General features: G+C 40.5%; 1 protein-coding gene across 4 annotated transcripts in view; it reads right to left on the bottom strand.

Annotated features, from left to right (window-relative positions):
• Positions 1-16,343, bottom strand: part of IGF2BP3 (insulin like growth factor 2 mRNA binding protein 3) — a 140,973-nt gene that overhangs the window by 35,433 nt on the left and 89,197 nt on the right. For 3 of the 4 annotated variants that reach the window (XM_082846367.1, XM_082846368.1, XM_082846369.1), the window contains exons 4-5: positions 2,565-2,616; positions 2,407-2,470 (exon numbers count right to left, since the gene is read on the bottom strand). The exons of the other annotated variant lie outside the window; for it this stretch is intronic. In XM_082846367.1, the coding sequence (XP_082702493.1) occupies positions 2,407-2,470; positions 2,565-2,616 (116 nt within the window). The remainder of the gene's footprint in view (positions 1-2,406; positions 2,471-2,564; positions 2,617-16,343) is intronic. 4 annotated transcript variants of the gene reach the window in all.

The raw sequence follows: 16,343 nt of genomic DNA, 5'->3' as shown, positions 1-16,343 counted from the left end.
CTCTTAATGCTTCGGAATTTTTACAGGGGGTTGTGGGTGCTAAATGTCAGCCAGTCCCCATGAAGGCTCACTCCAAACATCTGCAAAGCTATGTGGGTATGTCTCCGACATGCGCTCTCCCGTACAGCTGTGTAACTGCTAAATGAGACACCTCCCCTCTACCCAGCTAGCCTCACATAAACTGTCAAATAACACAACTGGGACAGGCCTCTGACAATCTCCAAATATCCTTGGGTTTATCATGCTGTCCCTCATCTCCCATCTAACAGAGAGTTGGCTCTACCAAGTAATATTTATTACAGTCTTTGTAAAGACTAACACATGTAAATGAATGGAGCCCCTGTGTTCTCACTGCTCACTTTTACCCCCAATCTACTTCGGGTAAAAAATGTGAAATTTTCTTGTTAGTCCTCTTATATCATGATTGAAGAATAAAGTTTGTAAGAAATCAGTTTGTTTTACAACATATACCACAACTTCTATAATGTCCTCACATAAACTGTTAACATTTTTAAAATAAATGAACGATACAAACAGAAGGAAAAAATGAGTATTTTAAGATATATTAAGAGCCTCCACAGACGTGGAGATCAGACTTGTGGTTGCCAAGGGGGGTGGGGGGGGAGGGAGAGGGATGAACTGGGAATTTGGGGTTGGTAGATGTAAGCTATTACATTTAGAATGGATAAACAACAAGGTCCTACTGTATAGCACAGGGAACTATATCCAATCTCCTGGGATAAACCATAATGGAAAAGAATATTAAAAAAAGAATGTAGATATATGTAAAACTGAGTCACTTTGCTGTACAGCAGAGGTGGTACAACACTGTAAATCAACTATACTTCAATTTAAAAAAATAAAAAAAATATATTGAGTCTCATATTAAAATATTAAAAGTGAATCTCAAGTCTTTTGCTCCTGAGAAAGAAAAAGTGAAATTAACATAATTAGATACTACTTCTCACCCACTGGATAGGCAAAGTTTGACAAAGCCCTGTGTTAGGGAGAATTACGGAGAAATGGACTCTCGCACAGCGCTGACGGGAATTTAAACTCATCAATATCCAACAAAATTTTTAAAATGCACATCCATCTTGACTCAGCAAATCTACTTCTAGGAATTTAACCTATGGCTATACTCGCACACTTGCAAAATGACTGCAAAAGGGATTCAATACATCATCGTTCATAACTGCAAGAGAACTAAAAATCCAATTTGGGAATAAGTCACTCCATATCCATACAATCAAATTCTATGCAACTGTAAGAGATACGTTTACGTGTATAAAACACTCAAATGTTATGGTATCATTTGGGTAAAAAGGAGGAAGAACACACACACGTGCTGTTCTTCCATACGGTTATCTACACGGAAGGGAACAAGGTAGGTGGGGAACAACGCCGGGAGGAAGATCTGCACTACATACATCTTTAGACCTTTAAAATTCTGAACCATGTGAATATTACCAATTTAAAAAATAAAGTTCCACTCGTGTTATGCAAATTTCCATCTCTTTCCCACCCCCATCTTTCTTTTCATAGTCCCTCCATGCGTGGGTACTGCCTTTGGTAACCTGGCTCTATTCCCACTCTTGCTGCTGGTTTCGCCTTTCTCCTTTAGGGCTCAGGGTCAGCCAGCATGGTCCTTCTTTGCCCACACAGAGCACAGACAGTCTGTTCCTGCCTGCACTTTAGCTGGCGGTGGTCAAAATTTCCATGGTCTGCTGACACTCAGCACTGCTGGGTACCCTGCATGCCATCCCTCCATGTTTGTGTTCTGAGCAGATCAGTCAAAAGCAGTATTTGTGGGATCCTCATTTCCTCTCTCTAGTGGTCAATCAGTTCATTCGATTATTCCCGAGCCTACAGAATTATCTTTTCCTAGGTAAGATTTTTTTGATCTGTGAAACTCTGCCTATTGCATCAGAATATATTTTTTGCCACCAAATTACATTAATCCCACTTCTGCACACTCCTAAATGAGAACAGTAATCAGAAAAATCAGCGAACAAGCAAACTTAACAGTTAACACTGTTGTTAGTTTAACCCATGATAAACTTACCAGCTTTGGGCAAAACAGCAACAATGTATGTTATCATAACCAATAACAAGGAAAAAAGTCTTTAATGTAATTTAGCAATGATACCCAGGCCCAGAGCTTTTTGCAAACAGGATGCAATTCAGCTTCATACTGTATCACTATATTCTTGGCATTAAAGATATACTGAAAATGTAATAAAAACTTTAACCAATGTAGGTTCTTATTAGACATTCAAACTTAAAAAGAATTGCAAGGTCAAACTTTGCAAAATAAAGTTTATGTCTGCTACCCACCAGCCCAAAATATAAGTACTATATTTAACCTAGTTATTACACAGAGATTAAAAGTTTCAAACTGCTTACTGTCTAGCTTGCTCCTTACTGGAATAGGTTACATTAACGACTGCAGTTTCCGAGTCAGTGTTCACTAGAGGAAGAAAAAAAATGAAGAGGAAAAAATAGGTTAGTTTTCTTTCTTTTCTTCCTTTTACAAATTTGAAAGCAATTGAGAAGACATGTACCTTGCTCACAGCTTTCCACCACTCCATACTGGACTAGTAAACTATCCAGCACCTATCAGGAGGGGGAGAGAAAATTACAAACTTTCAATTTCCCACGTTATTAACAAGGGCAGGATTAGGTTTTAAAATCACAAAGTAATTGTGATGGCAATGAGGCCGCCGCCCCCCCAAAAAATAACTGGGGTTTGGACCTACAGAAGTGAGGGAAGGGCCCCATAGGGAGCATACGGTGGGTTTTTCTCTTCTGCCTCTCCCGAGGTCCCTGACTTCAAGCTGATTTAACCAAGAAGTACAGGGGCTCAGCAAAATATTCAAAGCTACAGCTGCTGGTCCCTGAGGCTGGAGGACAAAGAAGCATGTAATTCCCATACACACACCACCAACACATCATCACACTTCCTCCTTGTATAGCAAGTCACAAGACAAGGGTCCACGTTAAGTTTTATCTTTAAGATATTCCTTTTCAAAGAACTTCCTTTCACAGCTGGAACAGATGTATCAGAACAGACTACTCTCAAGGCAGGCTAGCAAAATGAAGAAAGATATTCTGCCTGGAGTCTTGAACTACAGACTAATCTAAGTGGTTTATCAATTCCTGGGACAGTAGAAAGTATAAAAAGAAGTGAGTCTGTGCTGTCAGTCTTCTAAGCCTACACTGAGTTGGAAAAAGTAGAGTTGGAACTATCTTTCCCACAGCTTCATTATTGCACATGCATGTTATTCTAATGAAAGGCTGTTAAAACAGCACCTGAATTTTATTACAGTATAAACTGCAGGTGTACATCTCATCCATGTAAACCAAATTCAACTGTCATTCGCTTCCAAGAACTGTAACAGGTTTTTCTTGAAAAGTAAAACAAAATAAACTTCTATTGATTTACAGTGAACCATTTACTCATCAATTTAATTGCAAAATTTGAAGGACAGTCCCTTGAGAATGTTTTCTGGCCCCCAGGACACAGTAAACCATTAAGAAACTCACTAAGTAAGTTTTTATGGTAATTTCCTACTAAACTTTAAGCAAATTCTTCTAAAGCAATGTTTATCTTACGTGGTACCTTTCAGGCTTTTATTTTGTCTGCTGAGTCCAGATTGAAATCTATAGCAAGGTTCGTCTGGAGATGAACTTTTTATTTATTTATTTTTCCATTTTAAATAAGGTTAACACCTATTTGTGAATGGAATGGTTAGTATTTTCATAGGTAAGTTTTGACACAGGGAATGTCCTGTGGGTGAGGTCTAGAAGCACACTGATCTTTGTCTCAAATTATAGCTACTGCTTAAATCATAAAGCGTAATTTTTTACTTTTAATTCAGAACACTTAACTGACCACATAAAATTTCATTGTCTGTCTCAGCCATTAGAATGCATGCTCGGCATGAACAGGAAGTTTTTGTTCACTGTACTAGCCCCAGCACCTAAAATATACAGGCAGAAAATGACATTCAAATAGTTCATAAATAAAGTGAAGCATTCTCGGGGGAAATACTAGTATAGCTTATTAGGAACAGTACTCTTTATAACAGTGCTCACCTGTTTTAGAGGTAAGTCTGCCGTGCATGTAATGTTGATAAGAGACCTAATTTATAAAGGCCAAAAAATAGGAAACCTTTCACAATGCCATGCAAATAGATAGTACGCAACATGTAGTGCCTTTAAAAAAATTTAAACAGCAATCTACTTATATTTTTAAAACTAAAAAAAATTTTTAATACCAATAAATGTTTTCTGTGTAAGTTAAAAAATTCTAACAAGGTGTTCATTCCAACTTAAATAATTAAAGCAGCAGGAAAGGTACATCTACCATTTAAAATTTAGCTTTTAAATGAAAGCCACTCCAATAGTAGAGGCTTTACGAAATTTGGGTACCTTGAGGGGCAGGGGTACAGAGGCAGCTAGAGGTGGTGGAGGAGGCATGTAGGAAGTAGGGGGTAAGTGCCAATTTAATAGATGTTAATTTAAATAAACATCATTCTTTATTCTTCCTAAAAGCAATTTGTTCACTAAATACGTTAGTCTCCACGTAGCTTACCTTACACTACATTAACTTTTACTACTACAGAGAAAACAGTACAAAAGTTAAATACCCATGATTTATAAACAATGTTGACTAAACCTACAATAATGCTAATGAAACTAATGCCTCCAGAAGGCCCACTGGCAAAGTGATATATGAATTATATATACATTGATATATGTATACACACAAATAGACATATATTTATATGTGAATATATATATACACACAGACACAAGTAATACAAGTAAATTTTTAACTTAAAAAAAAACAGGAAATGTCCATCAAATTTTTCACTGCATGTATTATATATAAAGTTTAGTATGTTCAAAACAAAATTGCTTGTAAGAGTTCAACATTCTAAGTAATAATAAATGCTATTGGTTGTCAACTGTCCCATGTGTAAAATCTCTAGAAATTAGAAACTACAGTCCTATACACTAAAAATGGTATTTTTATTGTATGTAAATTAGCACCCCCATTTCCACAGCATCTTAGCTGACCTAATCCTCGAGATGAAAGCAATGTCATTTTATAATCTCTTCACCGATCTTTATTCTCCCACTAGACTAGTGATTATTGACCATAGTGATGTGATTATTTGTCAGGTGTGTCACAAGTAACTTATTCCTCACAGTTATACTGGCTTCCATACTCCAGATAATTTATAGATGTATGATCATAGACTCCAATCCTCCTTATTGGACACGTGTGTTTTAGAAGATGATGGGACAGTGTTGGTCATTACAGTCCAGGCGCCCCCTTCAGTGTGGCCCCTCCACACAGGGCTGCACTCGCTTCTAAACTTCTTAAGGGAAGGGACCATGTCTTAGTGACCTGTGAGCCAAACACTGAGGAACAAAAAAAGGTAAGGGAGGGGTTAAAAAGAAGCCACAGAATACTTTTGGTCCTAAGAGCAAAGGAAACAAATTCCAGGTTCATTTAAAAGTCAATAGTGGGCTTCCCTGGTGGCGCAGTGGTTCAGAGTCCGCCTGCCGATGCACGGGACACGGGTTCGTGCCCCGGTCCGGGAGGATCCCACATGCCACGGAGCGGCTGGGCCCGTTAGCCATGGCCGCTGAGCCTGCGCTCTGCAACGGGAGAGGCCACAGCAGTGAGAGGCCTGCGTACCACAAAAAAAAAAAAAAAAAAAAAAAGTCCATAGTGACATAAACAAGTAGGAATTTATCACGAATTCATATAAAAAAGATGTAGTAAAATTAAAATTAAAAGCAGGATATTTAACACTCTCTTGCCCCAGCACACCTTTCACTCATGCGCATGCACACACATACACACAGACCAATGACCTCCTGAACACCAAAACCAGACTCAGACTTCGAGGAGGGGTTACAAGAAAGAAGTCATCCTGCCTATTCCTCATTTCAGCAGGAGCATGAGAAAAGCCATCGGAGATGAAGGGAGCTTCCTTCAAATACAGATCAACACATTATACAGAAACAGGAACCAGCTGTTGCCAGATACGGATAAAATCATCCCGGGAACTTTGTTCTTTTACATCTACCTATAGAAGACCAGCTACATTAATAAAGAACAATTCTATATTGCACATCCCAACAGCATTTCTAATAAATAATGGTACAAATTTCAAATACAAGGTAGTTTCTAGAAATATCTACCTTAATGTAGATTTTTATACAATGTTACCATTATAATTGGATAACATTCAAACCATTCCCTCTGAAAAGGACTTTCAACTCAAGGAGGTCAACGTACACACACCAGATCCCTGACAACCTCACAAGCCATGTTGCACACCATCTTCATCACCGATAAAACCCAGAGGGAGGGAATTCCCTGGCAGTCCAGTGGTTAGGACTCCACACTTTCACTGCCGGGGCCTGGGTTCAATCCCTGGTTGGGGAACAAAAATCCCACAAGCCGCACAGCACGGCCAAAAAAAAAGAAAGATAAAAAAACCACCCAGGGAATCTCAGCCTCCAGTTTAACACACAGAACTTCCAGACCTCACAACTTTCTAGTTATCCTCAACTTTCACAAGTTACATCCTCTAACACGGGGAGGAGACTATAATTTAGGATTCCATAAAATCATGTGATCAGAGCGACCAAGAGAGAGAACAGTCCAAGCTACCATCCACTCACACAGACCTCAAAGTCACAGAGAAAGATGAACACCAGAAGGGACCCTATTCAGGCAATGCTTGAGACCTGACACCTGTGCCCAAGCCCAATATTGAATCCCTTTCTCCTCTGCTACTGCGTTTTACTGTAAGAGGCAACACCATCTACAGTTACGTACACCAGGAATGTTGCATTCAACCTTGTTAACTGCACCTGCATCTCCCTCAAGCTGCTTTCTCTTCTGCCACCACCCTAGACCAAGCCTCCAGCATCTCTCTCTGGACTACGGCAACATGCTCCTGAGTTGTCTCCCATATTCATTTTGTTTCTAATTGTTCTCATAACAGACTAGCATCATCCAGGGTCACAGCCACTGGCTACGTGTGGCTATTACGCACTTTAAATGTGGCTAATCCACAACTGAGATGTGCTTAAGTGTAAAACAAACTGCAGACTTTAAATACTTAGTACAAAAAATATAAAATCTCAATTTTTAAAATATTGATCACACATTAAAATTGTAATATCTTAGATATACGGCATTAAATAAAATATTATCAAAATTAATTTTCACTTGTTTTCTCTCTTGCTTTTTTAACATGGCTTCTAGAAAATTTTAAACTATCCAATAGAAAGCCTGAATTAGCTTTCTATTGGATAGTATTGGGCTAGACGGATTTTTAAAAGCTGAGCTAATCAACTCATACCCTACTGTAAACTCTAAGAACTTCCCTTTGTATTTGGGATAGGATCCAAAGTCCCTAAAGACGACCTCCCTGGTGGTCCAGTGGTTAAGATGCCTGCAGGTTCGATCCCTGGTCGGGGAACTAGGATCCCACATGCCACATGGCGCGGCCGAGAAAAAAAACCAAAAGCAAAGTCCCTAATGAGTGCCCTGAAGGCCCCCTGTGACCTGCCCATCATCTAACGGCACTCTCTCCTCTCCAACAACACTGGCCTTTTTTTAGTAATAAATTATGAGTGATAACATTTGAGTGCTTTCTAGTAGCAGCACTGTCCCAAATGTTTAATCTGTTTTAACTCAGTTAAACCACACAAATCCCATGAAGTAACGTCCTATTTTATAGATGGGTAAGTTATGACATGGAGAAGTTAAACAGTATTTCAACTTGGATAGATAGTTAAGTGATGGAGAAATGATTTAAACCCCAGCTGTCAGATTCCGGAGCTCACACTCTTAACCACTTGGTCAAGTAAGCTACCGCATTTCCCCACACAATTGGAATAAAATACAATGGTACAGACTGAAAGCAATTTAACCCTTACTTTGCTGCAAGATCAAAATCATCCCTTCGTAGGCAAAGAACTTTATCAACTCCCAGGGTCAGTAAACTTCCCCACCCATGTTCCAAGTGCTCAAAAGTTTATTTTTATGTTCCTCAATCAGATGAAGTATTAACCAGCATTAACTTGCTCTATATCTTACTAAGAGAAATAGTGGCTTAAAAAAAAAACACTCTAAATAATGCAAAGTTAGGGTCCCTTTTGACTAGGTAATAACTTCCCAACCAGTTACTCCACCAAGTGCTAAAAGAAACCACTGTCAGTTTGGTGGGTCTCTCCACATGTTTTTAGAAGTACGTGTGTCACATGAAAAAATGCTTAGGGACTTCCCTGGTGGCGCAGTGGTTAAGAATCTGCCTGCCAATGCAGGGGACATGGGTTCAAGCCCTGGTCCAGGAAGATCCCACATGCCGCAGAGCAACTAAGCCTGTGCGCCACAACTACTGAGCCTGCGCTCTAGAGCCCGCACGCCACAACTACTGAGCCCGTGTGCCACAACTACTGAAGCCCGCGCATCTAGAGCCCGTGCTCCGTAACAAGAGAAGCCACCGCCATGAGAAGCCCGCGTGCGGCAACGAAGAGGAGCCCCTGCTCGCCGCAACTAGAGAAAGGCCACGCGCAGCAACAAAGACCCAACGAAGCCAAAAATAAATAAATTAATTTTTTAAAAAAAGAAAGAGGGCTTCCCTGGTGGCGCAGTGGTTGAGAGTCCGCCTGCCGATGCAGGGGACACGGGTTCGTGCCCCGGTCGGAGAAGATCCCACATGCCGTGGAGCGGCTGGTCCCGTGAGCCATGGCCGCTGAGCCTGCGCGTCCGAAGCCTGTGCTCCGCAATGGGAGAGGCCACAACAGTGAGAGGCCCGCGTAAAAAAAATACACACACAAAAAAAAAAAAAAAGAAAGAAAGAAAGAAAAGATGCTTAAAACCATAAGTCATTCAGGAAATGCAAATCAAAATCACAATAAGATAACCACCTTCATACCCACTAGTATGGCTATAATTAAAAAAAACAACAATGAAAATAAAATGTCTTGGCAAGGATGTAGAAAAATTAGAACTTTCATACATTGCTGGGAGGAATGTAAAACAGTGCAGCCTCTATGGACAACAGTATGGCAGTTCCTCAAAAAATAATAATAAAAAATAGAATTACCATATGATCCAACAATTCCACTTCTGGTACCTACCCAGAAGAACTGCAAGCAGGGACTCAGAGATATTTGTACACCTATGTTCATAGCAACATTATTCACAATCACCAAAAGGTAGAAGCAATCCAAGTGGATAAATAAAATGTGGCAGGGGTTACCACTTCCAACAGCTACAAATTACTAGAGGAAAGGGGGAAGACACGAGTTCAAAAGCCTGAGGATGATTCCAACATAATTCTGGGTAAAGGCACTAATTAAGAAGTGACTTATCTATCTTTTTCAACCCAAGGCAAAAAGAGCACGCTGGAATAAAAAGTTCCCCATATCTTCTCTTCCCCTCAATCTCTGCCTCCATCCTCATTAAGATAAGTATCAGAAGACCAATTTCCCAGTAATTTCCTTAAGCTTCTAAGTGCTTGCTTGCACAAACGCCCTCTAGGCCCTAGGAAGGACCCTGGCAATAGATCATACAGTTAATTTTTCTTCAACTTGCAAAAGGAATATATATGGTGATTAAAATAAACACAACAGACCACTGTCTATTTCCACCTGGAATGCACCTCTGTCACATCCCCTCGTGGAGTGTGCTGGAACAGAAGCAAGCACTTGGAGGATCCAGTTAGAGGGAGCTGGTTGGACAGACACTGAGTTCGAGACTAACAGGACAGCCTAAGGTTCACCATCATACAGCTTATGGTTAACTTTAAATTGCTAGCTTCCAGAAAAACTCCTACCACCCTATGCCACCTCACCAGACATCTGACCCAAAGTGTGCAGGGCTAGAGGGTGTGGATCACGTGGTTCACAAACGCACCTACAGCCCCCCTCTTAGACCTATGTAGTAAGTGGAGGAGAAACCAGGTTTGGGGTATATGAAACGAGAAACTAGCCAGTGGAAAAATTTTCCAAGCATCAAGAATGTAAAACTGTAAGCAGAGAATCAGGTTCCCATTTTGTCTGTTCGAAATGGAAGGCCTCTCCTGTAGGAATATAGTACATGGTGCATTTTATGTTTAAAAAAAGAAAAAAAAATTTTTTTCTTATTTCGTGGGGATGAGTAAAATAACACTTTTCAGAATTCCTGTGGGGGGGGGGGGAAGAAGTGACTTATCTTAATGAGGTGAAAAATATCCCAAACTGTAGTGGCCTCCAAAAGTGATAGCAGAGCATCCCACTGCCCCCATTAAAGCTTACTTAAAAGTAAAAGACAACAGCGTCTGGAGAAGAAAAATAAAGAAAGGGGTTGGTTCCAAAGTAAATACTGATAAAAATATTTGCCCATAAGAACTAGTCCTTCAGATGTGCAGCAGTTATTCTACTGGGCTCCACGGGGCCTTATAATAACAAATCTGGAAGTGATGAATGGGTAAACGATACGTGGTACACTCACACACTGGAATATTATCAAGCCATAAAAAGAAATGAAGTACATACTACAGCATAGATGCACCTTGAGAATATTATGCTAAGTGAAAGAGGCCACGTATTGTATAATTTCATTTACATGAAATATCCACAGTAGGTGAATCTGTAGAGACAGGAAGATTAATGGTTGCCAGCGGCTGGGAAGAGGGTGGAAGGGAGGAAGGGCAGTGACGGTTAATGCTGTGAGTTTACTCTTTGGGATAATAAAAGTGTTCCAGAATTAGTGGTGATTCCTAACCTTGTGAATACACTAAAAAACACTGAATTGTATGCTTCAAAGAGGTGAATTTTATGGTATGTCAATTATAGCTCAAACTTCCAATAAAGAAGAAAATGTTTAAGACATGACAGGATATAAACTTAGACATGAGCCAACCTTGTAGGAAAGCGCCTATCATACTAGACTGAACTGAGAGTCTAACATTACAGTGTAACCGTTGGGAGAAAGGTTTTTTCTTCTTTCCTTGTGACTTTCTAAATTTTCTACAATGACCATGTAATTTTGCAATCAGGAAAAAAAAATGAGATCCTTAAATTGGATTATATTGGCCTTTACATTGTTTTCCAAAAAGGTAATGCCAAGAAATGAGTGTCGGGAATTCCCTGGTGGTCCAGCGGCTGGGACTCCACGCTTCCACTGCAGGGGGCACGGGTTTGATCCTTGGTTGAGCAACTAAGATCCCGCACGCTGTGCAGTACGGCCAAAAAAAAAATAAAATAAATGAGTGTTCTCCTCTCCTATTCTTAAGGCTCTCACTGGACACTGCTGGGGTAACAATTAAACCAAAAATTGGTTAGTTCCTTAATAACCATCTTTAAAATGGAACATATTTTTGGTTCAATTGAACAAATGGCAAAGCCAAACACATTAATTATTTGGGGACTGGGCAGAGGAAGGAGAGATTCTAACCACACCAACCCACGCAGCAGCCCTGAACCAGTAGTGCTAAGACAAGGTCAGGGTGCTAGAAGAGAATGGCCTGGGGACAAAAGTCAAGTGGAATCCCTTCCCTCCACTGCTACGTGTTTCCTGTGACAGACATGCATGTCATAAGTTTAGTTGCTTTTGAACAGTGGTGTGGACAAGTCATCAGAGCATTGTCAAACTAGTGACAAAAGCAGCCCATACAAATGTCCTCGACATTTCTCCATTCTGAAATGCACTGGTCAGGTGGGGCAGGGGGATCCACCAGGGTGTCCTCACACCCATTGCTCTCAGTCTCTGGTAGTGTGTGTTCAAAATCAAGGCTTTACTTGGAGCCCAGCCATGTATTTGCTATATTTAAAAACTGCTAATTAAGCTCTTGAGTATTGCTTTTGGCACCAAATTCTACTGCACAAGCTTTTCATCCAGATCCCATGCCTCAGACTGTAACATGATCCTGCTTCATGCTGTTCAGAAAAGATCTGAGCACCAACTTGGAATAGCACCTATTACTGATAAATTGGGACTGGAAGTAGACATGCTCAAGTAATTGTAAAGGTTTTAATAAGTAGCAAAGGTCCATCAATAAACAAGGAGAAGTTATACTTAGAGAAAAACAATTTAGCTAACTGCAAACTTTTCAGGAAATCAAGTCTATAAAATAGCAAGCTCACCTCTTAGAGGCTCTATTTAGTCACCAACCAAGTTTACCTCGGGTTTTTAAAAGATCTTGGGGGTCCGGGGTGGGGGGCGGGGAGGGGATCCTCAATTTTCTGATCTTCAAACTACTCCTTGCTTCCTTCTTCTACTGCAGAGATTCCCAGAGTCCTGTCTACAATTCACCACTCCCAGCACATACTTGGTTTGGAAACTGTATGCTCTGCGGCTCCTACTTGGTCGCTTCAAAACATACCTCCACGTACTTGCTGTCCTCATGGCAACTCCGCGTCTTTGTTATCGCTCAATGAATCGAAATCTTATATGGGTGTATTTCAGAAGCAAAACCATGGTCAGCTCTCCACATCCTAGTAGCAGGGGATGCTAAAAATTTGAGCACCAATTTCTAAGATGGGTTGGAAGATTCATAACCTGGTGATTTGCTCAAATACAGAAAAGCTATTTCAAAATTCATACTCAGCCACGAATATAACAAACATAGCCACTACACTGAGATTTTTAAATTTAAAACCCTTGAACTTCCCCATGTCTCTTAGGGGAAAAAAAATCCAGGCAATTTAATATGGTTCCAAACATTATCACGGGGCTTCCCTGGTGGCACAGTGGTTAAGAATCCGCCTGCCAATGCAGAGGACATGGGTTCGAGCCCTGGTCCAGGAGGATCCCACATGCCGCGGAGCAACTGGACCCATGCGCCACAACTGCTAAGCCTGCGCACCACAACTACTGAAGCCCACGTGCCACAACTATAGAGGCCCGCATGCCTGGAGCCCGTACTCCGTGATGAGAGAGGCCACCACAGTAGGAGGCCCGCACACTGCAGCGGAGAGTAGCCCCTGCTCGCTGCAACTGGAGAAAGCCCACGTGCAGTAACGGAGACACAACACAGCCAAAAATAATAAATAAATAAAATAAATTTATTTTAAAAAAAAACATTATCACGTATTGCTCTCCAACCTCATCTCTCATCTAATCCCAACTAATTCCTTCATAACCATCTTTAAAATGGCATTTTGGTTCTTGTTATCCTCTAGAATGCAATCCCTGATCACTCCCAGTCTTGGTTAACCCCCTGTACTCGGTTGAAGAGTGTCCTTTAAAAATTCACATCCACCAGTACCTGTGAATGGGCTCTAATCCAATGACTGGCATCCTTTTAGTAAGAGGAAAAACTGGACACACACACACACAAGGGGAGCACCACATGACCACCTAGGTAGAGGATGGAATGATGCAACTACAAGCCAGGGAATACCCATGATTGCTGGCAACCAGCAGGCGCTAGGAGAGAGGCTCGCCAGCACCTTGATTTCAGACTGCTACCCTCCAGAATTGTGAGAGATCACATTTCTGTTGTTTTAATCCTCCCAGTTTGTGGTAATTCAATACGGCAGCTTCATGAAACAAATACACTCCCCATCCTCAACAGTAAACACCTTGTACTTAACTCTGGGTCTTGTCTTTACTATAATAGGCTGATTATCTGTCCACGTTGGAATTAGACTGTACCTCAGTGCTCTATCTTGACGAGGACTTAGCACACAATTACAGACTTTGGAAATCCAACACGGCAACAGAGTACCCATGTCACTGGCAGCTCTATGTACACACGATAACTAACCTTCAAATATTCTTTCAATTCTTCACATAACATTAGCACATTTAATCATCCAGACAACCGTCAAAAGCAGATAATAACCGTTTTCAAGATGCAAAAACTGAGATTCTAAGAGGAGAGGCCACATGCCCAGTCAGAGAGCAAGGACATGTGGAGTCAGGATTTAGAACCCCCCCGTAACTCTAAAGCCAGTGCTCATTACATCACACCATCCATTTCTCAGAAGGCCACCATCTCGAATGGAAAATGCTTCTTCAAAAGCTCTTCACAGTAACACGAAGGGAAGAAAATTGATAAATGTAGAAACTGGCGGACAGGCACAGGAGGATTCATTATATACTCTCTACTTGTATATGCTAATATATAAGCAGAGAAAATATCAAAGTTCTTCATACTCATTGAAGTGATGCCTGAGTTTTTAAGTCCAATTCAAAGTATCAGTACTTCGCAACAATTTTAACAATCCTTGGGCAAAGGTATAATATTTGTACCATTCATTAAAACTTCAGTATGTAATAGACACTACCCAAGTCATTATCTCTGAATACACCAAGGACAGATTCACAGAAGAGCTGCTTCTCTGAATTTCGGAGAACAGGGAAGACTTTCTGAGTAAAATAAAACTATATCTCACCAGATTTATTTTTTCCAAGATTAAGTTTCCCAGTATTTCAACTATGCTCTAAGAAAAATGTTCTCTCATTTTTTTTATACTCTACAGACCAAAAAAAAAATTTAGTTTTTCGAGCAGTTTTTCTAAAATTAAAAAAAAAAATCATGCACTGTATCTGTCAGAATTTAAATCATGACCAAAAGTTTAGCTTAAATTCAAATTCACTCATATCACAACCAGTGCATCATCTGTCATCTCAGTAATTATCCTCCCACCACGTTCTATACAATTGTTCTATTATAACCTCTACTGTGAAATGAAAAGGCCCTACTCATTAGTGATACCTCAGATAAATATAAGGATCAAGGGAGCTCCCTAGTGGTGCAGTGGTTAAGAATCCGCCTGCCAATGCAGGCAGGGGACATGGGTTCGAGCCCTGCTCCGGGAAGATCCCACATGCCGCGGAGCAACTAAGCCCGTGCACCACAACTGCTGAGCCTGCACTCTAGAGCCCGTGAGCCACAAGTACTGAAGCCCGCGTGCCTACAGCCCGTGCTCCACAACAAGAGAAGCCACCGCAATGAGAAACCTGTGCACCACAACAAAGAGTAGCCCCCGCTCGCCACAACTAGACGGAGCCTGCGTGCAGCAACCAAGACCCAATGCAACCAAAAATAAAGATAAAAATACCAGAACCCTGGAATAAATTCACTAATTTTCCTTAAGCAAAGCTATGTGCAAAAACACTCTAAGTGCACTGATCATTTTGATAAATAAATCTTTAACAATTATTACATACATACAATGAATACTGATAGAAGTTGGAAGAAAAACTAGGACAGGTGACCTGATGGATTTACATGTTTCCATGCAGGCTACCATGCAAATCATTTATCTGATAAGGAACTTGTATCTAGAATATGTAACGAACTCTTAAAACTCAATAATAAAGACAAATAACACAATTTAAAAATTGGCACAGGATCTGAATAGACATTTCTCCGAAGAAGATACACAAATGGCCAAAAAGCACAGGCAAAGACGCTTGACATCCATCATTAGTCATCAGGGAAATGCAAACCAAAACCACAATGAAATATCACTTTACACCCACTAGTATGGCTATAATCAAAAAGTTAGTTAATAACAAGTGTTGACAAAAGGTGTGGCGAAACCAGAAGTCTCACATGCTACTGGTAAGAAGTGTAAAACGGTACAGCCACTCTGGAAAAATGTTTGGCAGTTCCTCAAAACCTTACACAGAGTTACCATCGGTCTCACCAATTCCACTACCAGGTATATACCCAAGAGAAATGAAAACATATGTTCACACGTCAAAAAACTGTACATAAATGTTCACAGCAGTAATACTCACAACAGCCAAAAAAGTACAATCATCCCAAATATCCATCAACAGATGAATGAATAAACAAAATGTGGTACATCCATACAATGGAATATTAGTCAGCAGTAAAAAGGAACGAAGTATTGATGCGTACTACAACCTGAAGGAGCCTTGAAAACATTTTGCTAACTAAAAGAAACCAGACACAAAGACTACAACAATTACATTTTATAAACTGTCCAGAACAGGCAGATCTACAGAGACAGAAAGTTTAGACATTACTTAGGGCTAAGAGGGATGGGAAGACAGGGGGTGACAGCTAAAGCATACAGGATTTCTTTTTGGGGTGATGAAAATATTCTAAAATTAAGTGTGGTGACAGTTGTACATATCTGAATATACCAAAAAACATTGACTTGTATACTTCAAACAGATAAATTGTTTGATATGTGGACTATAGTTCAACAAAACTGTAGAACAATGGGGGAGGTATTTATAAGAATAAGAAACTGGGCTTCCCTGGTGGCACAGTGGTTGAGAATCTGCCTGTCAATGCAGGGGACACGGGTTCGAGCCCTGGTCTGGGAAGATCCCA

This window comes from Leucopleurus acutus (genome assembly GCF_964270905.1).
Source record: "Leucopleurus acutus genome assembly, chromosome: 9".
Classification (NCBI taxonomy): domain Eukaryota; kingdom Metazoa; phylum Chordata; class Mammalia; order Artiodactyla; family Delphinidae; genus Leucopleurus; species Leucopleurus acutus.
This window is presented reverse-complemented; position numbering and strand designations above follow the sequence as displayed.